Genomic DNA, 26,807 nt, shown 5'->3' on the forward strand with positions numbered 1-26,807 from the left:
TAATTGCCTGCAAAGGATTTGCAACAAAGTATTAAAAAGTGAAAGTTAGATTTAGGATTGTTTAGTTTGTCCCATTACTTTTGGCCCCTTAAAAAGTGGGAGGCACATATAGAAACCGCTGTAATTCCTACACCGTTCACCTGATTTGGATGTAATTACCCTCAAATTAAATCTGAAAGTCTGCAGGTAAATCACATCTTGTTTGTTTCATTTCAAAGCCATTGTGGTGGTGAATAGAGGCCAAAATATGAAAATTCTGTCAATGTCCCAATATTTATGCACCTGACTGTATAGTTACTTGTGGGGGGGCGGGGGGGGGGGGTGTAAGGGCAATTATTGGGGGGGTAGTATGGGCAGATATGGGGGTGGGGGGGAGTTTGGGCAGATATGGGTGTGGCCTGATTTGTCCTAATTTCCAAAACTAGCAGTGAGTTTGCCGGGACAGACAATTGGGACCATTTACTAAGAGAGAATATTTATGCTACATTTTGGCACAGAGACTAATTATGACCCTTATCAGGTCATAATATATCGGTTTGGCCCAGTGTTGTCACAATGGGATGTGCCCACAAGGTCATGCTCCCTGATGTGACGTTTTGGAGGTGTGACCATGTATTACGCCCTGTACACACCACGCTGGGGACCTGGCTAACCCTGTGGGAGCTGCTGGCCAGTCACCTGCCTCTTCCTGTAAAACAGAGGGGCCCCTGCAGATTTACCTCACACCTGATGGGGAAGCACCTGCAGGTTTACCTCTCATCAGACAGGAGGCACCTGCAGATTTACCTCACATCAGATGGAAAGGCACCTGCAGATTTACCTCACATCAGACATGAGGCACCTGCAGGTTTACCTCACATCAGAAGGGAGGTACCTGCAGATTTACCTCACATCAGAAGGGAGACACCTGCAGATTTACCTCACACCTGATGAGAGGTAAACCTGCAGGTGCCTCCCCATCAGACAGGAGGCACCTGCAGATTTACCTCACATCAGACAGGAGGCACCTGCAGATTTACCTCACATCAGATGGGAGGCACCTGCAGGTTTACCTCACATCAGAAGTGAGGCCCTGAAGATTTACCTCACATCAGACGGAAGGCACCTGCAGATTTACCTCACATCAGACGGAAGGCACCTGCAGATTTACCTGTCATCAGAAGGGAGGCACCTGCAGATTTACCTCACATCTGATGTGAAGTAAATCTGCAGCTGCCTCACTTCTGAAGTGAGGCACCTGCAGATTTACCTCACATCAGAAGGGAGGCACCTGCAGATTTACCTCACATCAGAAGGGAGGCACCTGCTGGTTTACCTCACATCAGACATGAGGCACCTGCATATTTACCTCACATCAGAAGGGAGACACCTGCAGATTTACCTCACATCAGAAGGGAGGCACCTGCAGATTTACCTCACATCAGAAGGGAGGCACCTGCAGATTTACCTCACATCAGAAGGGAGGCACCTGCAGATTTACCTCACATCAGAAGGGAGGCACCTGCAGATTTACCTCACATCAGAAGTGAGGCACCTGCAGATTTACCTCACATCTGATGTGAGGTAAATCTGCAGGTGCCTCACTTCTGATGTAAAACAGAGGGGCCCCTGCAGATTTACCTCACACCTGATGGGGAAGCACCTGCAGGTTTACCTCTCATCAGACAGGAGGCACCTGCAGATTTACCTCACATCAGATGGAAAGGCACCTGCAGATTTACCTCACATCAGACATGAGGCACCTGCAGATTTACCTCTCATCAGAAGGGAGACGCCTGCAGATTTACCTCACATCAGAAGGGAGGCACCTGCAGGTTTACCTCACATCAGACATGAGGCACCTGCAGGTTTACTTCACATCAGACATGAGGCACCTGCATGTTTACCTCACATCAGAAGGGAGGCACCTGCAGATTTACCTCACATCAGATGGGAGGCACCTGCAGGTTTACCTCACATCAGAAGTGAGGCCCTGCAGATTTACCTCACATCAGACGGAAGGCACCTGCAGATTTACCTCACATCAGACGGAAGGCACCTGCAGATTTACCTGTCATCAGAAGGGAGGCACCTGCAGATTTACCTCACATCTGATGTGAAGTAAATCTGCAGCTGCCTCACTTCTGAAGTGAGGCACCTGCAGATTTACCTCACATCAGAAGGGAGGCACCTGCAGATTTACCTCACATCAGAAGGGAGGCACCTGCTGGTTTACCTCACATCAGACATGAGGCACCTGCATATTTACCTCACATCAGAAGGGAGACACCTGCAGATTTACCTCACATCAGAAGGGAGGCACCTGCAGATTTACCTCACATCAGAAGGGAGGCACCTGCAGATTTACCTCACATCAGAAGGGAGGCACCTGCAGATTTACCTCACATCAGAAGGGAGGCACCTGCAGATTTACCTCACATCAGAAGTGAGGCACCTGCAGATTTACCTCACATCTGATGTGAGGTAAATCTGCAGGTGCCTCACTTCTGATGTGAGGCACCTGCAGATTTACCTCACATCAGAAGTGAGGCACCTGCAGATTTACCTCACATCTGATGTGAAGTAAATCTGCAGGTGCCTCACTTCTGATGTGAGGCACATGCAGATGTACCTCACATCAGATGTGAGGCACCTGCAGATGTACCTCACATCAGACGTGAGGCACCTGCAGATTTACCTCACATCAGACGTGAGGCACCTGCAGATTTACCTCTCATCAGAAGGGAGGCACCTGCAGATTTACCTCACATCAGAAGGGAGGCACCTGCAGATTTACCTCTCATCAGAAGGGAGACGCCTGCAGATTTACCTCACATCAGAAGGGAGGCACCTGCAGGTTTACCTCACATCAGACATGAGGCACCTGCAGGTTTACTTCACATCAGACATGAGGCACCTGCATGTTTACCTCACATCAGAAGGGAGGCACCTGCAGATTTACCTCACATCAGAAGGGAGGCACCTGCAGATTTACCTCACATCAGAAGGGAGGCACCTGCAGATTTACCTCACATCAGAAGGGAGGCACCTGCAGATTTACCTCACACCTGACGGAGCTGTGGTGATTACAGTTGTTGCAATGCTATATAATAAGAATGTGGTCAGTAGCCGCACATGTACAGGAGCCCGATTAGAGGAGTGAAGAGAGCGCTGATTCGGCGCCCGTCCCTACGTTTGCTATACATTCGAGTTTATAATGCGCACAAGGGCGGGGGCTGGCGTGATAACACTTGTTCCATCTCTTTATTATTTTCATGTCCCTGTGAATGTTCCATAGAGCTGTTGGCGCCTGGTTGGTCTCATTCTGCACAATACACGCAGGCCGGGGCCTCCCCAGCGCTGGAATCCTCCTGGACGCATCAGACATTCCTGTCATTCCAGTTTGCAGCCATAATAAGAATAAGTTCTCCAAACAACGCTCTGTATTCCGTGTGACAGCAGACTGGGCGTCCTTACAGCTTATGAAGGGAATCTGCAGAGCTACATGTCCCAGCATGGCCGCCAGACCCGGCACAACACGTACTGAGCCCCCAGGGAACCTACTTATGTCTCACCCTATAAACTTGTACCACACATGCGGCACACCCGGTTTTCATCGGGGGGTAAGGGGAAGTGGGCGTCCTTATGTCAGGCTGCAATCACAATGCGTATGCAAACATTTACATATCACCGCTGATATTAGCAATGCAGTAGCGTGCGTATAAGCAGAATAGCGCTCCGTAGCGAATCAGGCCCTTAGATCAGGAATACGCAGTTATTAGTAAATGGGCCCCTAAGTGAAAATTTAACATTTTGAGTTTATAAAGACCCTGATTTGTATGATGAAACTAATGCACTTATTCTATACAATATGGCTACAGTAAGGCAATGCCTCCTCCGGAATAATAATTTTGCGTTCCCCATTACACGTGGCCTGAGAGTGAGGGGATGCCGGGACTGTCTGTGTTACACGTGTCCTGAGAGTGAGGGGACGCCGGGACTGTCTGTGTTACACGTGTCCCGAGAGTGAGGGGACACTGGGACTGTCTGTGTTACACGTGTCGCGAGAGTGAGGGGACACCGGGAATGTCTGTGTTACACGTGTCGCGAGAGTGAGGGGACACCGGGAATGTCTGTGTTACACGTGTCCCGAGAGTGAGGGGACGCCGGGAATGTCTGTATTACACGTGTCCCGAGAGTGAGGGGACGCCGGGACTGTCTGTATTACACGTGTCCCGAGAGTGAGAGGACGCCGGGACTGTCTGTATTACACGTGTCCTGAGAGTGAGGGGACGCCGGGACTGTCTGTATTACACGTGTCCTGAGAGTGAGGGGACGCCGGGAATGTCTGTTACATGTGTCCTGAGAGTGAGGGGACACCGGGACTGTCTGTGTTACACGTGTCCCGAGAGTGAGGGGACACCGGGACTGTCTGTGTTACACGTGTCCCGAGAGTGAGGGGACACCGGGACTGTCTGCGTTACACGTGTCCCGAGAGTGAGGGGACACCGGGACTGTCTGCGTTACACGTGTCCCGAGAGTGAGGGGACACCGGGACTGTCTGCGTTACACGTGTCCCGAGAGTGAGGGGACACCGGGACTGTCTGCATTACACGTGTCCTGAGAGTGAGGGGACGCCGGGACTGTCTGCGTTACACGTGTCCTGAGAGTGAGGGGACGCCGGGACTGTCTGTGTTACACGTGTCCTGAGAGTGAGGGGACGCCGGGACTGTCTGTTACACGTGTCCTGAGAGTGAGGGGACACCGGGACTGTCTGTTACACGTGTCCTGAGAGTGAGGGGACACCGGGACTGTGCTACACGTGTCCCGAGAGTGAGGGGACGCCGGGACTGTCTGTGTTACACGTGTCCCGAGAGTGAGGGGACGCTGGGACTGTCTGTGTTACACGTGTCCCGAGAGTGAGGGGACGCCGGGACTGTCTGTGTTACACGTGTCCCGAGAGTGAGGGGACACCGGGACTGTCTGTGTTACACGTGTCCTGAGAGTGAGGGGACGCCGGGACTGTCTGTGTTACACGTGTCCTGAGAGTGAGGGGACACCGGGACTGTCTGTTACACGTGTCCTGAGAGTGAGGGGACACCGGGACTGTGTTACACGTGTCCTGAGAGTGAGGGGACGCCGAGACTGTCTGTGTTACACCTGTCCTGAGAGTGAGGGGACGCCGGGACTGTTTGTATTACACGTGTCCTGAGAGTGAGGGGATGCCGGGACTGTCTGTGTTACACGTGTCCTGAGAGTGAAGGGACGCCGGGACTGTCTGTTACACGTGTCCTGAGAGTGAGAGGACACCGGGACTGTGTTACACGTGTCCAGAGAGTGAGGGGACGCCGAGACTGTCTGTGTTACACGTGTCCTGAGAGTGAGGGGACGCCGGGACTGTTTGTATTACACGTGTCCTGAGAGTGAGGGGATGCCGGGACTGTCTGTGTTACACGTGTCCTGAGAGTGAAGGGACGCCGGGACTGTCTGTATTACACGTGTCCTGAGAGTGAGGGGACACCGGGACTGTCTGTATTACACGTGTCCTGAGAGTGAGGGGACGCCGGGACTGTCTGTATTAACGCTCACCACACGTGACCAGTGACACCGGGCACTGTCAGGAGCAGGTGCGTGCCCTGTGCACATAAGGTCTGACCTATGCAATGACCACATTTTTTTTTATCAGTGATCACTTTTATTATCTTGATTCCAAAAACACAGAGCTAGCACCAGCGCCCCTGGTTGTCATTACAGAGCTAGCACCGGCGCCCCTGGTTGTCAATACAGAGCTAGCACCGACGCCCTTGGTTATTACAGAGCTAGCACCGGCGCCCTTGGTTGTCATTACAGAGCTAGCACCGGCACCCTTGGTTATTACAGAGCTAGCACCAGCGCCCCTGGTTGTCATTACAGAGCTAGCACCAGCGCCCCTGGTTGTCATTACAGAGCTAGCACCGGCACCCCTGGTTGTCATTACAGAGCTAGCACCGGCGCCCCTGGTTGTCATTACAGAGCTGGCACCCCTGGTTGTCATTACAGAGCTAGCACCGGCGCCCTTGGTTGTCATTACAGAGCTAGCACCGGCACCCCTGGTTATTACAGAGCTAGCACCGGCACCCCTGGTTATTACAGAGCTAGCACCGGCGCCCTTGGTTGTCATTACAGAGCTAGCACCGGCGCCCTTGGTTGTCATTATAGAGCTAGCACCGGCGCCCTTGGTTGTCATTATAGAGCTAGCACCGGCGCCCTTGGTTGTCATTACAGAGCTAGCACCGGCGCCCTTGGTTGTCATTACAGAGCTAGCACCGGCGCCCCTGGTTGTCATTACAGAGCTAGCACCGGCACCCCTGGTTATTACAGAGCTAGCACCGGCGCCCTTGGTTGTCATTACAGAGCTAGCACCGGCGCCCTTGGTTGTCATTACAGAGCTAGCACCGGCGCCCTTGGTTGTCATTACAGAGCTAGCACCGGCGCCCTTGGTTGTCATTACAGAGCTAGCACCGGCGCCCTTGGTTGTCATTACAGAGCTAGCACCGGCGCCCTTGGTTGTCATTACAGAGCTAGCACCGGCGCCCTTGGTTGTCATTACAGAGCTAGCACCGGCGCCCTTGGTTATTACAGAGCTAGCACCGGCGCCCTTGGTTGTCATTACAGAGCTAGCACCGGCGCCCTTGGTTATTACAGAGCTAGCACCGGCGCCCTTGGTTATTACAGAGCTAGCACCGGCGCCCTTGGTTATTACAATGTGATGCACAGAACGTCTGGATTACACACAGAGCTTTTATTAACAATGACAGAAATATAAAATAAATGTTACTGGGAGAGAACATTGAGATTCCATGTATTGTACTTATTATTATTATATCACCGACTGTTTACATCACTTTCATTTCTTATTTCCCCCAATGCGTCTGCGGAGAGCGTTATGTACTAACATCTGCTGATGTGATTGGGCTACGTCTGGTCACTGCCCAGAGACTGGAGACTCTTCCCTCCAATCATGCCTGACCCAGTATCCAGCCTCCCAGTGCACATGGAAGCAGCGGGGTCACTGAGGCATGAGGCACTTTCTGCATCCTAGTCCCTAATACAATACAGAATATACATATAATCCCTCCAGCGCCGTATGGCTCATCCTATATTACAGTATCGCCTTTAAAAATATTTCATGTTACGTTCATATATTTATATAATGCTTCTCATGGTGAAAGGGAATCTCTGTGGTAGAACCGTACAGTATATCAGGTTTTCCTCACTCCGATGCAATCAGCAGAGAAATGTCTGGCCAGGTATATAGGGCACAGTAAATATATACTCAGAGCACTGAATCTATAGGAGCATTTACTGTCACAGTATCAACCGGATACAAAAAAATAAAAAGCATTAAATATTCTGGTTTAAAAATAAGACGTTAAAATACAAAACCTAGAAATAAAGCGTAAAAGTGAAGGCGTAAATGAGGTTCCCGCACGCCAGGGACAGGCGTTTCTGCGTTACGGCTCAGTGCGCCAGAGTGGGGGAGATCTGCCCTTTCTACTAAAGAAATGAGGATTATTGCACCCGCACAATACAGCGTTTTATTGTACTATACGATGGCGACACTGCGTCGGAGGGATAGGCTCATTGGGAAGCTCCTATCTCTGCGGCCGTTCTCAGAGTCACCTAAGAAATATACATTACACATATATCTATCACATCTAGGTCCCACAACACACTCACATGGGGGAAAACAACAGAGCAACCAAAATCCACTTCTAAACACAGAGCAGCCAATATAGACAAGTCCTTCCCCAAACCGGTTTCCTCCCCCGTATTACAGCGCAGTAACGTCGCGGTCTGTAAGTAGATCTGGAGCACAGCAGTGTAAGCCGCGATATGGGTATTAGCGGGGAGTCTTATTTTTGCGCAATATTTAACTCTGCTCAGCCAATCCCTGCGCCATATTCTCAGTAGGATGTGGACGCGGCCGCCTGTGTCTGTCATCACCTCAATGATGATTAAATCAATATCACAATATAACAAGTCACAATATGCAACCAACAGGCCTCCTGCCAGAGTCACTACATATAACACCACTATAATGACAATCACAGCCGTGCTCTGACCTCTATACATCACATATACACACACATACGTACGTACAATCATATCTGGCTATGTAACACTGCGTGTCCTGCGCTCGGTGACATTAATATTCCTGAGATTTATCTCCATCTGGAACAGTACAAAATAAAACATAAACTTGATCTGCAAAGATCCCTCACAGATCTCCAGCCAGTTCCACCGGGGAAGAGATTTCAGCCATACGCAAAGAGGCATCTACCGGTTACCCGTCACCTACGCACCGTAGATGCCGCCATGGTACGAGCTGAATGCAGGCCATCAATTCCCCCGGAATTAGAGACATCCATGAGGCACGAGGCACAGAATGGCGTCTCTGCTCTATGTAGGCGATGGTGCACTTTCATGCCAGCGGTACTCCTGCCTGCCCTGCGCACATGTGTAGGAGGCGGATGTAATTGTACGGCGAGCTGACAGAAGCGCATTTCTGCTCCATGGGATTGTGTGTGTGTGAGGGGTTCCTATAGGCAAACATGGCAGGAGAACGCCATCACCAGGAAGGGGGTGGAGATGGCGCATACAGGACGGTGACCACTAACTTGTCCGAGGCCTCCGAGAACTTTAGCAGCACAAAATAAAAGGACACTCACAGCGCGGCAGAGGTGGCGGAAATGAGGCGGCGTCATGAGATTGTAGCGGATTCAACTACGCCGTAATCCATATTATATATATTTGTGCGCCTAAAATGCATTTTACAATGATTTCATTAAAACATATTTGGCACATTAGATACAGGCAGCCCCCACGCTCCCTGTCACCCGCTGTATGATACGTGAAAAGGGGGTCACAACGGAGTAAACGAGGGAGAGAACCGCGAGGGGCAGCGGTAATGATGGAGCTATAGGGTGTAAAGGTAACCTGTGCTTAGTGCTGCCTTTGTCATTTGCGCAAGACGCACACCGTTCTGTTTCACACGCAAAACCAAAAAATCACCACACACATCTTGACGTGGACCGTAGCGGCCTACATTGCCCTAAGCATGGACCTGCTGACACACACACATACATACATGTATAGTAATGTGTTTGTCTATGTGTATATACACACACACACAGACACACACATTACACTATATAATATATAATTATTGTAAAGCTAAAAACAGGAGAAATGCGTTTGGCAACGGTCGGCTGGTTTCCCTGTCGGTAAGACTTTGGGATCTCCAGCCAGTGGCCGGCCCCCTGCTCACACGACGCAGGGGCCATGTCTGGGCTGGAGCTCCTATTCCTGAGGTAGAGGTAATGGATGAGGTAAGATAATTGTAACACAAATATAGGACGCATACCTGCCCCATTGCTGATACACAAACTGGTTTCTTCCTTTCAGTTGTACATTGGTGGGACCCCGACCAGGAGTCCATAAACCCTTCTCTGTTCCTGCACAAAGATATCCTACTGAGCATGGCGGAGAAGAGTCACAGATCACCACATTACAGCGAGGGATAGTTGGAAACGAGACAGAACATTATAAGAAATCAGTCCTAGCTTATTTTTTTTACATATAATTCTGCGTTTCATACATAAAACCGTTAGATAATCATCAAGAATGGGAAATTCAGACATTTACCGTTCTGCTCTGAGAAATGAGGGTAAAAAGTAGAATAAATAATATAGAAGAGTTTAGTTTTGTATTTTGTTTCCTTACTGAATATACAAATTATATAAACTCAGGCGCACAAATAGTAATCAGTCATTCTTAACTCTCGATGGGCCGAAGTCAATTCAGCGCGATGTTGAATAGCCGCTGTTCAAATCAAAGCGCTGTTAGCGTTGTCAGGAATTGGTTAAGTCTGAGAATACCGGTTGTTAAGGCGCGGTAGCCAGCATTCTCCGATTAAAGTGCCGGACGCGCAGCTGTTTTCCAGCTTAGCGCGGTGCTAACAGCTGCGCACCCAGCCCTTTTGTCAGAGAAAATCCTTAAGCCGCCCAAACAGCGCAGGTTATTGGATAGCTGCGGGAGCTCCTGCCGCGACTATTCAACATCGCACTGAATTGAATTCGGCTAAATGATCACTTATCAAAAAAGCCGCTCCCAATGAAAGCGCTGGTTACTTATACATACACTAAAACGTATATAGTTCTCAGAGAGAGCGCTTAGTTATCAGATTTATTTCAAGATTTAATAATAACACATAGTAAAATATCAGCATTAGAAATCATCAAATGTGAAAACATTCTCTTTACATAAATCAGACAAACTCCCTTAATGGTGTATTAGCTGCTACGAGCGATGTAATGAACCGATACAATAATGACACATTATTTCCTATTCCTAAAAACGCTATTACGGGAGTTTGTCTGATTTATATGAGAATGTTTTAACATTTGATGATTTCTAATGCTGGTATCTTACCGTGTGATGTTCTTAAATCTTTAAATAAATAAGATAATTAAGCGCTCTCTGAGAAATATAGGTTTTCTTACACAGATAGGACCATCGTCACCAGTTTTGAGAATACTCCTCAGTAAGGACAACGCTACTGGAACTGGTCCCTATATAGCTCCCAGGCGCCTGTATCGGGAGCGCACAGTGCCAGGCGCCTGTATCGGGAGCGCACAGTGCCAGGCGCCTGTATCGGGAGCGCACAGTGCCAGGCGCCTGTATCGGGAGCGCACAGTGCCAGGCGCCTGAACTGGGTCAGATCTGCATCTTGGTCGGTCGGTTTATGTGCATTTTATGGTCACGGGCTCTATATGTCCCATACGTGAGACCGCTGATTACTTGTGGTCCCTGAAGAGGTGTCTTAAGTTATTACCACGTGGTAGAGTCAGTGAAGATGGGATTAGTCCCTGTAGATCCAGACTGGGGTGGATCCTGTGTTTCCCTGATATATGTCTGTCCTGAGATTTTGCTCCCTGTTCTTTGTTGTAAATGACAATTAAATCTGAAATTGTGAAATGTCTGTAAACATCCTGTTCCAGAACCCGACCCCAGAAAGCTACAGCGTTCATCTATCAGAACCTGTAGTGTCAGCAGCAGCTGGACGTTCCCTGGTGCCGGTATGCAAATCCATCAACTGGCCAGGGGACCTAAACTTCCATACACCCAGCATAACACTCCCTGAATGGACAGACACTTAGCTGGGCTGATACCGAGATGAGATGGCAGAACAACTGAGATGACTACTGTACTGTAGGAGAGCCTGTAGGCAGCGTCACTCGGGCAGGCTGCTGGAATGACCACTGTACTGTAGGAAAGCCTGTAGGCAGCGTCACTCGGGCAGGCTGCTGAGATGACTACTGTACTGTAAAAGACCCTATAGGCGGCGTCACTCGGGCAGGCTACTGAGATGACTACTGTACTGTAAAAGAGCCTGTAGGCAGCATCACTCGGGCAGGCTGCTGAGATGACTACTGTACTCTAGGAGAGCCTGTAGGCGGAGTCACTCGGGCAGGCTGCTGGAATGACTACTGTACTGTAGGAGAGCCTGTAGGCGGCGTCACTGGGGCAGGCTGCTGGAATGACTACTGTACTGTAGGAAAGCCTGTAGGCGGAGTCACTCGGGCAGGCTGCTGAGATGACTACTGTACTGTAGGAAAGCCTGTAGGCGGAGTCACTCGGGCAGGCTGCTGGAATGACTACTGTACTGTAGGAAAGCCTGTAGGCGGAGTCACTCGGGCAGGCTGCTGGAATGACTACTGTACTGTAGGAAAGCCTGTAGGCGGAGTCACTCGGGCAGGCTGCTGGAATGACTACTGTACTGTAGGAAAGCCTGTAGGCGGAGTCACTCGGGCAGGCTGCTGAAGACCTCCCGCATTAGGGGGGTGTAGTCCGGCTGAATGTCCCAGATTTGCAGGAGCTGCTTACTATGCTCGTCGTTTATGCTGCGCAGCTCCGTCAGACATTCCATGATCTTCGCATAAAGGAACCTGGAATAATAAAAAAGAAATATATATATAAAAAACAAAAGCAGAGGCAGTAACATGGTACAAATATTCTATTACATAGTAAACTAAGCATGCGCCAGGACCAGATTCCATCCACAGAGAGCGAGGAGATCCAAAGTACCCATTCCTACTACTGACCCTCCCCCAACACACACACAAACTACAGAACGCTGCAGTGCAAACTTGGCGTTAGGGAGAGGTTTTTCAACCTGCCACATTACCATTATACACACACACAGCCTGCCACATTACCATTATACACACACACACACACAGCCTGCCACATTACCATTATACACACACACACACACACACACACACAGCCTGCCACATTACCATTATACACACACACACACACAGCCTGCCACATTACCATTATACACACACACACACACACACACACACACACACACACACACACACACACACACACACACACAGCCTGCCACATTACCATTATACACACACACACAGCCTGCCACATTACCATTATACACACACACACAGCCTGCCACATTACCATTATACACACACACACAGCCTGCCACATTACCATTATATACACACACAGCCTGCCACATTACCATTATACACACACACACACACAGCCTGCCACATTACCATTATATACACACACAGCCTGCCACATTACCATTATACACACACACACAGCCTGCCACATTACCATTATATACACACAGCCTGCCACATTACCATTATACACACACACACAGCCTGCCACATTACCATTATACACACACACACACACACAGCCTGCCACATTAATGGTAATGTGGCAGGCTGTGTGTGTGTGTATAATGGTAATGTGGCAGGCTGTGTGTGTATATAATGGTATATACACACACACACACACACACACACACACAGCCTGCCACATTACCATTATACACACACACACACACACACACACACACACACACACACACACACACACACAGCCTACCACATTACCATTATACACACACACACACACACACACACACAGCCTGCCACATTACCATTATACACACACACACAGCCTGCCACATTACCATTATACACACACACACACACACACAGCCTACCACATTACCATTATATACACACACACACAGCCTGCCACATTACCATTATACACACACACCCTGCCACATTACCATTATATATATACACACACACACACACACACAGCCTGCCACATTACCATTATACACACACACACAGCCTGCAACATTACCATTATATACACACACAGCCTGCCACATTACCATTATACACACACACACAGCCTGCCACATTACCATTATACACACACACACACAGCCTGCCACATTACCATTATACACACACACACACACACACACACACACACACAGCCTACCACATTACCATTATACACACACACACAGCCTGTCACATTACCATTATATACACACACACACAGCCTGCCACATTACCATTATACACACACACACAGCCTGCCACATTACCATTATACACACACACACAGCCTGCCACATTACCATTATACACACACACACACACAGCCTACCACATTACCATTATATACACACACACACAGCCTGCCACATTACCATTATACACACACACCCTGCCACATTACCATTATATACACACACACACACACACCCTGCCACATTACCATTATATATATATACACACACACACACACACACACACAGCCTGCCACATTACCATTATACACACACACACAGCCTGCAACATTACCATTATATACACACACAGCCTGCCACATTACCATTATACACACACACACAGCCTGCCACATTACCATTATACACACACACACAGCCTGCCACATTACCATTATACACACACACACAGCCTGCCACATTACCATTATACACACACACACAGCCTGCCACATTACCATTATATACACACACACAGCCTGCCACATTACCATTATATACACACACACACACAGCCTGCCACATTACCATTATACACACACACACACACACACAGCCTGTCACATTACCATTATATACACACACACACAGCCTGCCACATTACCATTATACACACACACACAGCCTGCCACATTACCATTATATACACACACAGCCTGCCACATTACCATTATACACACACACACACAGCCTGCCACATTACCATTATATACACACACACAGCCTGCCACATTACCATTATACATACACACACACACACACACACACACACAGCCTACCACATTACCATTATATACACACACACACAGCCTGCCACATTACCATTATATACACACACACACACACACACACACACACAGCCTGCCACATTACCATTATACACACACAGCCTGCCACATTACCATTATACACACACACACAGCCTGCCACATTACCATTATACACACACACACACACACACACAGCCTGCCACATTACCATTATACAAACACACAAAATAAAGTTGCGTTCTCGACATAACATGGCGTTACTACTTAGGTCCTGCGGTTTAATTAATCTAATTATATATATATATATATATATATATATATATATATATACTGCACTCACACCTTAAAAAGTTATATGTTCAGGGTGCTCTCCAAACCCTTGGGTTCCAAAATATAAGAAATATCTGTGAATTTCTCAGATGAAGGCACTCACTTAAAAATTATTGATTTTATTGAGACCTTTTGTCTTCAAAAAACTTTTAGACGTTAAAGTCAGACACCGTATTTGGTTGTGTCGACGTTTCGGTCCAATTTATGACCTTTTTCAAGACTGGTGTCTTTCAAATCACAAGTTTATAGATGTCAAAATCATATGTATGTTCAACATACTGTATCAGAAACGCTGCCTGGCACAATGAGGATATGGACGTGTTAACATCACCTTATCCTTCATAGTGGCAGCATCAACAGCAACCTGCACAGCGCACACATGGAGCTCAGAGCTCCAGAAGCAGCATATATATATACTGCATCCGGAAAGTATTCACAGCGTGTAACTTTTCCCACATTTTATGTTACAGGCTTATTCCAAAATGGAATAAATTCATTTTTCTCCTCAAAATCCTACACACAATACCCCACATAATGACAACGTGTAAAAAAAATTTTGAGATTTTTGCAAATTTAATATTAAAAAAATTAAAAAAAAACAGAACTAAGAATAGTAAGAAATGACACGTACAGAAGTAATCACAGCCTTTGCTCAATACTTTGTTGATGCACCTTTGGCAGCAATTACAGCCTCAAGTCTTTTTGAATATGATGCCACAAGCTTGGCACACCTATCTTTGGGCAGTTTCGGCCATTCCTCTTTGCAGCACCTCTCCAGCTCCATCAGGTTGGATGGTAAGCGTCGGTGCACAGACATTTTCAGGTCTCTCCAGAGATGTTCAATCGGATTCAAGTCTGGGCTCTGGCTGGGCCACTCAAGGACATTCACAGAGTTGTCCTGAAGCCACTCCTATGATATCTTGGCTGTGTGCTTAGGGTCGTTGTCCGGCTGAAAGATTAACAGTCACCCCAGTCTGAGGTCAGGAGCGCTCTGGAGCAGGTTTTCATCCAGGATGTCTCTGTACATTGCTGCATTCATCTTTCTCTCTATCCTGACTATTCTCCCAGTTCCTGCCGCTGAAAAACATCCCCACAACCTGATGCTGCCACCTCCATGCTTCACTGTAGGGATGGCATTGGCCTGGTGATGAGCGGTGCCTGGTTTCCTCCAAACAAAACGCCTGACATTCACGCCAAAGAGTTCAATCTTTGTCTCTCATTGTCTGAGAGTCCTTCAGGTGCATTTTGGCAAATTCCAGGTGGGCTGCCATGTGCTTTTTACTAAGGAGTGGCTTCCGTCTGGCCACTCTACCATAAAGGCCTGATTGGTGGATTGCTGCAGAGATGTGTGTCTTTCTGGAAGGTTCTCGTCTCTCCACAGAGGAATGCTGTAGCTCTGACAGAGTGACCATCGGGTTCTTGGACACCTCCCTGACTAGGACCCTTCTCCCCCAATCGCTCAGTTTAGACGGCCGGCCAACTCTAGGAAGAGTTCTGGTGGTTCCGAACGTCTTCCATTTATGGATGATGAAGGCCACTGTGCTCATTGGGACCTTCAAAGCAGAAGATATTTTCCTGTACCCTTCCCCAGATTTGTGCCTCGAGACAATCCTGTCTCGGAAGTCTACAGACAATTCCTTGGACTTCATGCTTGGTTTGTGCTCTGACGCACTGTCAAGTGTGGGACCTTTTATAGACAGGTGTATGCCTTTCAAAATCATGTCCAATAAACTGACTTCACCACAGATGGACTCCAATTAAGCTGTAGGAACATCTCAAGGATGATCAGTGGAAACAGGATGCACCTGAGCTCAATTTTGAGCTTCATGGCAAAGGCTGTGATTACTTATGTACATGTGATTTCTTAGTGTGTTTTTTCTTAAATTTGCTAAATTCTCAAAAAAACTTTTTACACATTGTCATTATGTGTAGAATTTTGAGGACAAAAAAAGAATTTATTCCATTTTGAAATAAGGCTGTAACATTACAAAATGTGGAAAAAGTGACGCGCTGTGAATACTTTCCATATATATATATATATATATATATATATATATATATATATATATATATATACATACATACACTAACCTGTATACACTGCACGTGAACCAGTTTAGACCGCATGTGAACCAGTACAGGCCACAAGTGATACAACAATGTAAAATATTTTCCACAGGGAACGTGGGAAAATAAAGCCCGTGTGAGTGTGTGTCTGTATGTTTGGGGGACATTATTGTGTATCTATCGCCTTGGTAAAGACTTTACAATCCAGCAAAAGTTGAAGAAACAATTACGGCTCCCCCAAAACCACTCGTGGTGCAGAAGAGAGGCAGACAGCCTGGCGCTGCTGTCCAAGGTACGGCCTGGCGCTGCTGTCCAGGGTACGGCCTGGCGCTGCTGTCCAGGGTACCGCATTGTAAACCTTTGGTAAACTTTAAGGGGCTCATTTACGAAGCGTTGGATTGTAAAACCTGGTGCTTTTAAATATTGGGAATGGCCATGATCAAAAGGGCAATACTTTTCCAAGCAGTCTCTTGCTAGCAAATGCTTTGCCCTTTTAAATACCGGGTATAAACACGATCAGAAGCTCCGTGTTTTACACTCCGACGCTTCGTAAATAAACCCTTAATTATCCTCTAACCAGTTACCTTACGTTGCCGTATGGAATGTGACCGCCACCAGTCTTTCATTGACGGTCACATCTCGTATGTCCTGTTCCGTCCCCCGCCATGTTTATTAAGAAATCAGTCCTGCAGTACTAGTTGTGGTGCTCAGAACACGGGCACCGTAACACGTATGCAATTCCAAATTGTAGATACGCCAATACACGCCACTCATCATATTATATATTTTAAACGCAAATACATCCAGCTGTAAATGTCCCCAGTACCCGCGCGGGCCGCCAGTTCTACTCTCTATGGGAATTTTATTTCTGGTAAACATGGAAAGTTTTGGGCTGCAGTTAGCCGGATCTGCGGCGTCTCCGTGCGCTGGTAGGAATATCACTTCGGGACAATATACGGTAAGACCTAAAACCCTCGGTGGGAGAAGCATAGTGTAGCCCATTATTAGGGCCATAAGGTCTGACAGGTGCTAGACTTTGTATGGCGGCAGATCCTAGTTACTTACTGTACGGTACAATGATTGCTGCCGGCTCCTTACCAGCCAGGTGCTGGTATACGGTATACAGTCTCCGTATACGGTATATGGTCTCCGTATACCAGCCAGGTGCTGGTATATGGAGAACCAGGACAGTCTGCTCATGTTTAATTCACTATGTAAACAGAGGTGAAATTGGTCTATATAGGATTATATTACATCTAGCTATATATCACAAGTATCTATCCTTTATATCTGCCTCGCCAGCCGTCACTTAGATCGCAAGCTCTGCTGGAAATGGCTCTCTATGCTCAGACACCCATCACCAGACTCACCTGCTTTCACAGGGCGGCGTTCGCTTACTCTCTATGTAAGACATGAGAATTAACGCAAAGTGCTCCTGGAATCTGTCGATGGTCTTGTGGTCGCAGACCCCCGGCCGGTCTGGAAGACAGAGAGAAGCGATAAGACACAAGTCACCATTTATAGACTGTGGCCGGAGCCCGACCACACGTGATTAAAATGGCTGCCGCGGCACTGAAGGGATTAACCCTCATGCCGCGGCACCATTTTTAAAAGGGACCTTAAGGCGCAGTGCGCCACGTACTGCGAATGTATAAGTAATGTGTTCGAGAACATGTCATTCAATGTGCTGTGCGCAGATGTGGAAATGTACTTATACATTGCTTATAAGTGCATAGGCTATACCTTTATAAGCTGTTTTGTGTTACTCTCACCTCCTAGTGATATGTTACTTATCCTGATGTAGTGACCAAACCTTCGTTTACAGCACTGTCATTGATGTGTAATGCAGAGGTCTCCTGTGTGTGTCTATGTACAATACCCAGCAAGTGTGGGGAAAGCCATGTGTTTGTGTGTAAGAACTTAGAAGGTTTTAAGACTCGGAAAGTCCAAACTGGTTTAGTCATAGACATGTGGGAGGACGAGTGCCATTGAAAATGTGCATTATATTTACCTGTTCAGAAACAGTATATGCTAAAACCAACAGTTTTTTGGGTGGTGAAGAGGAAATTATGTATCTTTAAAATGTAAGATGTGTTTATTTATATTTTGTGAGCCAACATGATTGGCTAAAAGGAACACAGGGCGGATTTACCCCCTGTGGTAATGTGTATTAGAGTGACATATATACCAGGCCTGCCAGCCTGGGTTGTGTGTATCTTTTTAACAAGACTGCTGTAACATCTCTGTATGCTGTACCCCTTGAAGCTAAGGGGAAGGGTCTTTTTAAAGACAATTGAGCAATAAACATCTTTGCCTTACGACTGCATCTGAATCCTGCGACCAACAGAATTGCGTGAAACGCTATTCAGTTCTCCGGCTGTTCTGGATTGAGCCAAGGGTCTCCAAGTTCAAGCCCTCTGCCAGCTACCGCACAGAGCCTGCTCCACTGTGAGGGATCGGTGTATATAAGCCGACACCAAACAGGAGGTGTGGCCACAGCTGGTCGACGCATGCACAGCAGTAAGCGGTTCCAAATGCCGATGGTAGGAGTTTAGTGGTGGCAGCTACATACCCGCCCACTGCGCAGTGGCTGGAGACAGTGACAGGCGGTCACTAACGGTAAGAGGGAATGCCTGATACCCCAAGCCACAGTGGGGGTCTAACAATCTGTGATTAAAAGTGGAGGCTGAGGCTATCTGATAACAAAGACAAAAGAGGTTCTGCCCTCTAACATGAAATAAAGGCTCTGAGCCCCTCCGGAGTGGAGACTCCTAAACATGTGATTATACAGGTATGCTATAATAGCACGCATGTAATTCACGTGTCCTCTCACCACAGATGAGTGAATACCAGTCTACAGATCATGGGAGCACAGATGGGACAGGACGCAAAGAGTGTAAATAACTCCCTGTAGGTGCAACACAACATTGTCCTGTTACATTTACAGTATAATGGAGTTTCTGAAATTCACTTAATGGGATCTCTTAGCACAAGTCAAAGTGTCAGCGTCTCCTCCGGTCACACAGGGAACACACGAGAGTCTCCCATCTGCTTCTGTCTGTGACCATTATGGATGTTCAGCTGCAGAAGCAGATTCTGAGAGGTCTGTAAGGGCAGATCTATGGTTACATGTCCCACAGCCACCTCATTTCCACAGACTCTCCACATAGGCTGAGCCCAAATCATAGACCGGGCCAGATGTTACCTGCCGAGAAGAGAGAGATGGCCTGCATCAGGGCATACTCCTCCGTGTGCAAATTCAGCTTCTTCAGCATACAATGAAACCGAACCAACGGCTCCACAAACAGCTGATGGAATCCGGCTGATGGAACAGAAAAGAGCAGGTCAGTAAGAGAGTACAGTGGTTAGAATGTAAGCTGGTAAGAGTAGAGTGAGTAGAACACAGGTCAGTAAGAGAGTACAGTGGTTAGAATGTAAGCTGGTAAGAGTAGAGTGAGTAGAACACAGGTCAGTAAGAGAGTACAGTGGGTACAATGTAAGCTAGTAAGAATAGAATTAGTAGAACACAGGTCAGTAAGAGAGTACATTGGGTAGAATGTAAGCTAGTAAGAATAGAGTGAGTACAACAGGTCAGTAAGAGAGTACAGTGGGTAGAATGTAAGCTGGTAAGAGTAGAGTGAGCAGAACACAGGTCAGTAAGAGAGTACAGGGGTTAGAATGTAAGCTGGTAAGAGTAGATTGAGTAGAACACAGGTCAGTAAGAGAGTACAGTGGTTAGAATGTAAGCTGGTAAGAGTAGAATGAGTAGAACACAGGTCAGTAAGAGAGTACAGGGGTTAGAATGTAAGCTGGTAAGAGTAGATTGAGTAGAACACAGGTCAGTAAGAGAGTACAGTGGTTAGAATGTAAGCTGGTAAGAGTAGAGTGAGTAGAACACAGGTCAGTAAGAGAGTACATTGGGTAGAATGTAAGCTGGTAAGAGTAGAATGAGTAGAACACAGGTCAGTAAGAGAGTACAGGGGTTAGAATGTAAGCTGGTAAGAGTAGATTGAGTAGAACACAGGTCAGTAAGAGAGTACAGTGGTTAGAATGTAAGCTGGTAAGAGTAGAGTGAGTAGAACACAGGTCAGTAAGAGTACAGTGGGTAGAATGTAAGCTAGTAAGAATAGAGTGAGTAGAACACAGGTCAGTAAGAGTACAGTGGGTAGAATGTAAGCTGGTAAGAGTAGAGTGAGTAGAACACAGGTCAGGAAGAGTACAGTGGGTAGAATGTAAGCTGGTAAGAGTAGAGTGAGCAGAACACAGGTCAGTAAGAGAGTACAGGGGTTAGAATGTAAGCTGGTAAGAGTAGATTGAGCAGAACACAGGTCAGTAAGAGAGTACAGGGGTTAGAATGTAAGCTGGTAAGAGTAGATTGAGTAGAACACAGGTCAGTAAGAGAGTACAGTGGTTAGAATGTAAGCTGGTAAGAGTAGAATGAGTAGAACACAGGTCAGTAAGAGAGTACAGGGGTTAGAATGTAAGCTGGTAAGAGTAGATTGAGTAGAACACAGGTCAGTAAGAGAGTACAGTGGTTAGAATGTAAGCTGGTAAGAGTAGAGTGAGTAGAACACAGGTCAGTAAGAGAGTACATTGGGTAGAATGTAAGCTGGTAAGAGTAGAATGAGTAGAACACAGGTCAGTAAGAGAGTACAGGGGTAGAATGTAAGCTAGTAAGAATAGAGTGAGTAGAACACAGGTCAGTAAGAGTACAGTGGTTAGAATGTAAGCTGGTAAGAGTAGAGAGTAGAACACAGGTCAGTAAGAGTACAGTGGGTAGAATGTAAGCTGGTAAGAATAGAGTGAGTAGAACACAGGTCAGTAAGAGAGTACATTGGGTAGAATGTAAGCTAGTAAGAATAGAGTGAGTAGAACACAGGTCAGTAAGAGAGTACAGTGGGTAGAATGTAAGCTGGTAAGAGTAGAGTGAGTAGAACACAGGTCAGGAAGAGAGTACAGTGGTTAGAATGTAAGCTGGTAAGAGTAGAGTGAGTAGAACACAGGTCAGTAAGAGTACAGTGGGTAGAATGTAAGCTAGTAAGAATAGAGTGAGTAGAACACAGGTCAGTAAGAGAGTACAGTGGTTAGAATGTAAGCTGGTAAGAGTAGAGTGAGTAGAACACAGGTCAGTAAGAGAGTACATTGGGTAGAATGTAAGCTAGTAAGAATAGAGTGAGTAGAACACAGGTCAGTAAGAGAGTACAGTGGTTAGAATGTAAGCTGGTAAGAGTAGAGTGAGTAGAACACAGGTCAGTAAGAGAGAACAGTGGGTAGAATGTAAGCTGGTAAGAGTAGAGTAAGTAGAACACAGGTCAGTAAGAGAGTACAGTGGGTAGAATGTAAGCTGGTAAGAGTAGAGTAAGTAGAACACAGGTCAGTAAGAGAGTACAGTGGGTAGAATGTAAGCTGGTAAGAGTAGAGTGAGTAGAACACAGGTCAGTAAGAGTACAGTGGTTAGAATGTAAGCTGGTAAGAGTAGAGTGAGTAGAACACAGGTCACGAAGAGAGTACAGTGGGTAGAATGTAAGCTGGTAAGAGTAGAGTGCGTAGAACACAGGTCAGTAAGAGAGTGTACAGTGGTTAGAATGTAAGCTGGTAAGAGTAGAGTGAGTAGAACGCAGGTCAGTAAGAGAGTACAGTGGGTAGAATGTAAGCTGGTAAGAGTAGAGTGAGTAGAACACAGGTCAGTAAGAGAGTACAGTGGTTAGAATGTAAGCTGGTAAGAGTAGAGTGAGTAGAACACAAGTCAGGAAGAGAGTACAGTGGGTAGAATGTAAGCTGGTAAGAGTAGAGTGCGTAGAACACAGGTCAGTAAGAGAGTGTACAGTGGTTAGAATGAAAGCTGGTAAGAGTAGAGTTAGTAGAACACAGGTCAGTAAGAGTACAGTGGTTAGAATGTAAGCTGGTAAGAGTAGAGTGAGTAGAACGCAGGTCAGTAAGAGAGTACAGTGGGTAGAATGTAAGCTGGTAAGAGTAGAGTGAGTAGAACGCAGGTCAGTAAGAGAGTACAGTGGGTAGAATGTAAGCTGGTAAGAGTAGAGTGAGTAGAACACAGGTCAGTAAGAGAGTACAGTGGTTAGAATGTAAGCTGGTAAGAGTAGAGTGAGTAGAACACAAGTCAGGAAGAGAGTACAGTGGGTAGAATGTAAGCTGGTAAGAGTAGAGTGCGTAGAACACAGGTCAGTAAGAGAGTGTACAGTGGTTAGAATGAAAGCTGGTAAGAGTAGAGTTAGTAGAACACAGGTCAGTAAGAGTACAGTGGTTAGAATGTAAGCTGGTAAGAGTAGAGTGAGTAGAACGCAGGTCAGTAAGAGAGTACAGTGGGTAGAATGTAAGCTGGTAAGAGTAGAGTGAGTAGAACACAGGTCAGGAAGAGAGTACAGTGGGTAGAATGTAAGCTGGTAAGAATAGAGTGAGTAGAACACAGGTCAGTAAGAGAGTACAGTGGTTAGAATGTAAGCTGGTAAGAGTAGAGTGAGTAGAACACAGGTCAGTAAGAGAGTACAGTGGTTAGAATGAAAGCTGGTAAGAGTAGAGTGAGTAGAACACAGGTCAGTAAGAGAGTACAGTGGTTAGAATGTAAGCTGGTAAGAGTAGAGTGAGTAGAACACAGGTCAGTAAGAGAGTACAGTGAGAGGACAGCATGTAGAGGCAGAGGTAAGGGATGACTGGGAGGAGTCAAGAGATTAGATATAGGACTGTATGGAGGGAGCTAGAGCAAAGCTGTGAGAGACAATCATTACAGTGAGTGAACAGGATTTTCTCCAATGCTGTTCTGCAGTCCGGGAACATTTTTAGGTCTTCCTAGATTGTCGGGATTGGTTGAGGATGGGCAGTGTAACCACAGGGGCAACAGAATCGAGGGCAGCAGTAAAAGGTGGAGTTATGGAGGGAAACAGCTTTGTCAGGACAGGAGAGGATGGAGATGGGGCATAGTAGCCAGTCAAGGAAGACAGAATAAATTGCCAGGGTCCAGGGCACAAAGGTTGTGGGCACAAGGGTAGTATTGGGAAAGGGGTAATTGCAGCGGGAGGGGGAGATGTGGCGATGAGCAGAGAGAGGGAAGGGAAGTCACGGTGGTGGACAATAGCGTGACCACTGGAGTGAGAAGGGGGAAGAGGTCCATTCAGGGAGGAAGAGTGTGAGAGAAATCAAGAAGCAGCAACATCTGTGGGAATAGTGGGAGAGTCATTGGAGGGACAGGGTAAGCGGAAGTGTCAGAGCTAGAATGATAGCTAGTATGGTGACCAGGGGCACAGTAGGGAGGGGAGCTGTGGGTGGAGGGAGGTGAAAGGATTGGGTGAAATGGGAGATGTGGAGGAGTAGGCACCAGGGCTGGTGAGGAGGAAGTAGAGGTGGCTGAATGGAGAAGTAACGTTATGGTGAGAGATAAGAGCAGGGAGAGGTAAGACAGAGAGACACAGAGGAACGGGAGGGCAGTGGGGTGATGGCACAGTTACAGGTAGTAAATAAGGAGAAGACCACCACAAGGACAGAAATGCAGAATACAGGAAGATTAGGGGGGTGGAGATATTGCTGCAGTAGGTGGGATCCGGGGGGAGAGCCACAAGGCTAAGGGTGGAAATTAAAGTTTAAGAGGGAGGACAGTGACAGATGGGGCAATGAGGTATTAGGGGAGTAAGTCATTGGGGCACTAGGGGGCAGGATCCGTTAGGGTGTGTAACTATTTGATATCAGTAAAGCGGATAAGGACTCCGTGATGCCCGCGGAGGGAGCAGGGTATGCGTTTTATATTGCTGATCATTTACAGATAATGTGATAATAACCTGATGCATCTATACATCTGGTGTTACCTGCGCTCAGACTCACCCAAGCCGATATCATCAACATTATACGTGATATTCCCACACGACCAGGTGCGCGTCTCACAGTTGAACACAGTGTTGAATCGTATCAGACACAGCTCGAAGGCGCAACCTTTCAGCAGAGTAATCTGGTCCTCGATGATCAGATCTCTGTAGGTTACACACATAGGCGGCTCAGCCTGTAACTGCAGCCACACAGGGGCAGGGGCCTAAATATAGGGATCACACATAGAGGGGACCTAAATATAGGGATCACACAGAGAGGGGACCTAAATATAGGGATCACACAGAGAGGGGACCTAAATATAGGGATCACACAGACGGGGGGGACTAAATATAGGGATCACACAGACAGGGGGGCCTGAATACATGGATCACACAGGTTGGGGGCCTAAATATAGGGATCACACATGATGTAGGGGCCTGAATATAGGGATCACACAGACAGGGGACCTAAATATAGGGATTACACTCACAGGGGACCTAAATATAGGGATTACACTGACAGAGGGCCTAAATACAGGGATTACACAGACAGGGTGCCTAAATATAGGAATTACACAGATGGGGGGGGGGGCTAAATATAGGGATCACACAGACGAGGGGCCTGGAGTGGAGGACTGCAGTGAGAGGAGTCTGCATCCCAGTACAAACTGTATAAGTAACATAAGTATCATGGATAGCAAACACCAGGCACAGTGATGGGCAGAGGGGGAGATTGCTGTACCTGAAATAGGGAATTATTTTGGCGAAATTGATGATGCCCTTGATCATGTAGGTGAAGAGGTCAGATATATGAGGTAGCATCAAATAGACGTTGGAAGAGGACTGATGGCTGAGGTCTGCTGGTTCCGAGTGCCGCCTGATTGGCTGGAAGCACGGGATGAGAATTTTTTTTATTATATATATATATATATATACACACACACATATAGATATATATGGATAGAGAGAGTTTGCAGGTCCACACTCACGACTTAATGAATCCACATTTGCTGGGGTAACAACCTTAGGGCTCTATTTATTAACATTATTTGTACTAAAATAAAGTGATAAAGGCTGTTTTGTGTTTTCACACCCTTTTCACATTATTTTAGTTTCACCTGTAGTTATTACAGGGCAATTGGAGTAGAATTAGTAAAATTCTACTCCAACCCCCAGTATCACTTATTTTTAGTAAAGCAGATCGCATTTCCCATAATTGTAATGGGAAATGTGATCCGACCAGAGTTACTAAAAATAAATTGTAAAAAAATACCGGGGGAAGCCCTGTGATAATAACGCCACCTGGAGGTGGAGTTATCCAGGGTCTCCCTCGGTTGCCGGGCTCCCACTCTGCTCTGACGGGGAGAGCAGAGGCGGGAGCCGGTACCAGTAATTAGCTGTGTGGTCTAAGCAGACCGCAAGCTGATTGCTGTAAAAAAAAAGAAAAAAAAAATTAAACATTTTTTTGTTTGTTTTACTTACCTGAATCCAGGGACCGGTGATCGGGCCTCCGGTGATGGCTCCTCTCCGGTCAGCTGGCCTCCCATAGTACACTGGGGCCCGATGATCAGGTGATCGGGCCCCAGTGCAGTATGGGAGATCACCTGATCGGGAAGCCCGGAGAAGATCACCGGAGGCCTGGAGGATGCAGGTAAGTAATGAAGGGAAAGGGGGGGTCCGCGATCGCGGGGGGCGGGGCTTAGCGCCAGTGGGGGGGCAGTAGCGGTGGTCAACCAGCGCATGCGCGGGCTCTTAGTCGCGGTATTTTTTCAGAAAATACCGCGACTAGAGTGCGGATGGGATCCGCAGGGACGGAGCTTTATCGCAAGCTCTGTCCCTGCAAGGGATTTATAGTAAATCCCTGTGATATTGCCTGAATTCGCAATGCCAATTCATTCGGTAATATCACACTACAATCCGTATATAAATATAAATCCATCTCTTGCCTGCGCTTCCTCTATTCATACAATACATTCAGTTACAGTGCCTTGCAAAAGTATTCACCCCCCTTGTTGGATTTTTACCTTTTTTGTTCCATTACAACCTGTAATTTATTTATTTCTTTTTTATCTGAATGTTATGTGATGGATCTGCACAAAATAGTCTAAATTTGGTGAAGTGAAATTAGAAAAATATATCTAAAAAAAGAATCTTTATAAATAAAATTCTGAAAATTGGCATGTGCATATGTAATCACCCCCTTTGCTATGAAACCCCTCAAAAGTTCTGGTGCAACCAATTACCTTCAGAAGTCACATAATTAGTGAAATGAAGCCCACCTGTGTGACATCTAAGTGTCACATGATCTGTCAGTATAAACTCACCTTTTCTGATAGGCCCAGAGGCTGCAACACCACTAAGCAAGAGGCATCACACCATGAGGACCAA

The 26,807-nt window shown here is 46.9% G+C and overlaps 1 protein-coding gene across 2 annotated transcripts in view; it reads right to left on the reverse strand.

Annotated features, from left to right (window-relative positions):
- Positions 1–6,723: 6,723 nt before the first annotated feature.
- Positions 6,724–26,807, reverse strand: part of NR1I2 (nuclear receptor subfamily 1 group I member 2) — a 47,699-nt gene continuing 27,615 nt past the window's right edge. For both annotated transcript variants that reach the window (XM_088463952.1, XM_088463953.1), the window contains 5 exons: positions 25,162–25,304; positions 24,439–24,584; positions 19,814–19,930; positions 17,979–18,087; positions 6,724–11,969 (listed from right to left, as the gene is read on the reverse strand). In XM_088463952.1, coding sequence (XP_088320078.1) covers positions 11,825–11,969; positions 17,979–18,087; positions 19,814–19,930; positions 24,439–24,584; positions 25,162–25,304 — 660 coding nt within the window. In that variant the 3' untranslated portion in view covers positions 6,724–11,824. The remainder of the gene's footprint in view (positions 11,970–17,978; positions 18,088–19,813; positions 19,931–24,438; positions 24,585–25,161; positions 25,305–26,807) is intronic.

This window comes from Taudactylus pleione, unplaced genomic scaffold, assembly GCF_031769625.1.
Source record: "Taudactylus pleione unplaced genomic scaffold, aTauple2 ptg001518l, whole genome shotgun sequence".
Lineage (NCBI taxonomy): Eukaryota > Metazoa > Chordata > Amphibia > Anura > Myobatrachidae > Taudactylus > Taudactylus pleione.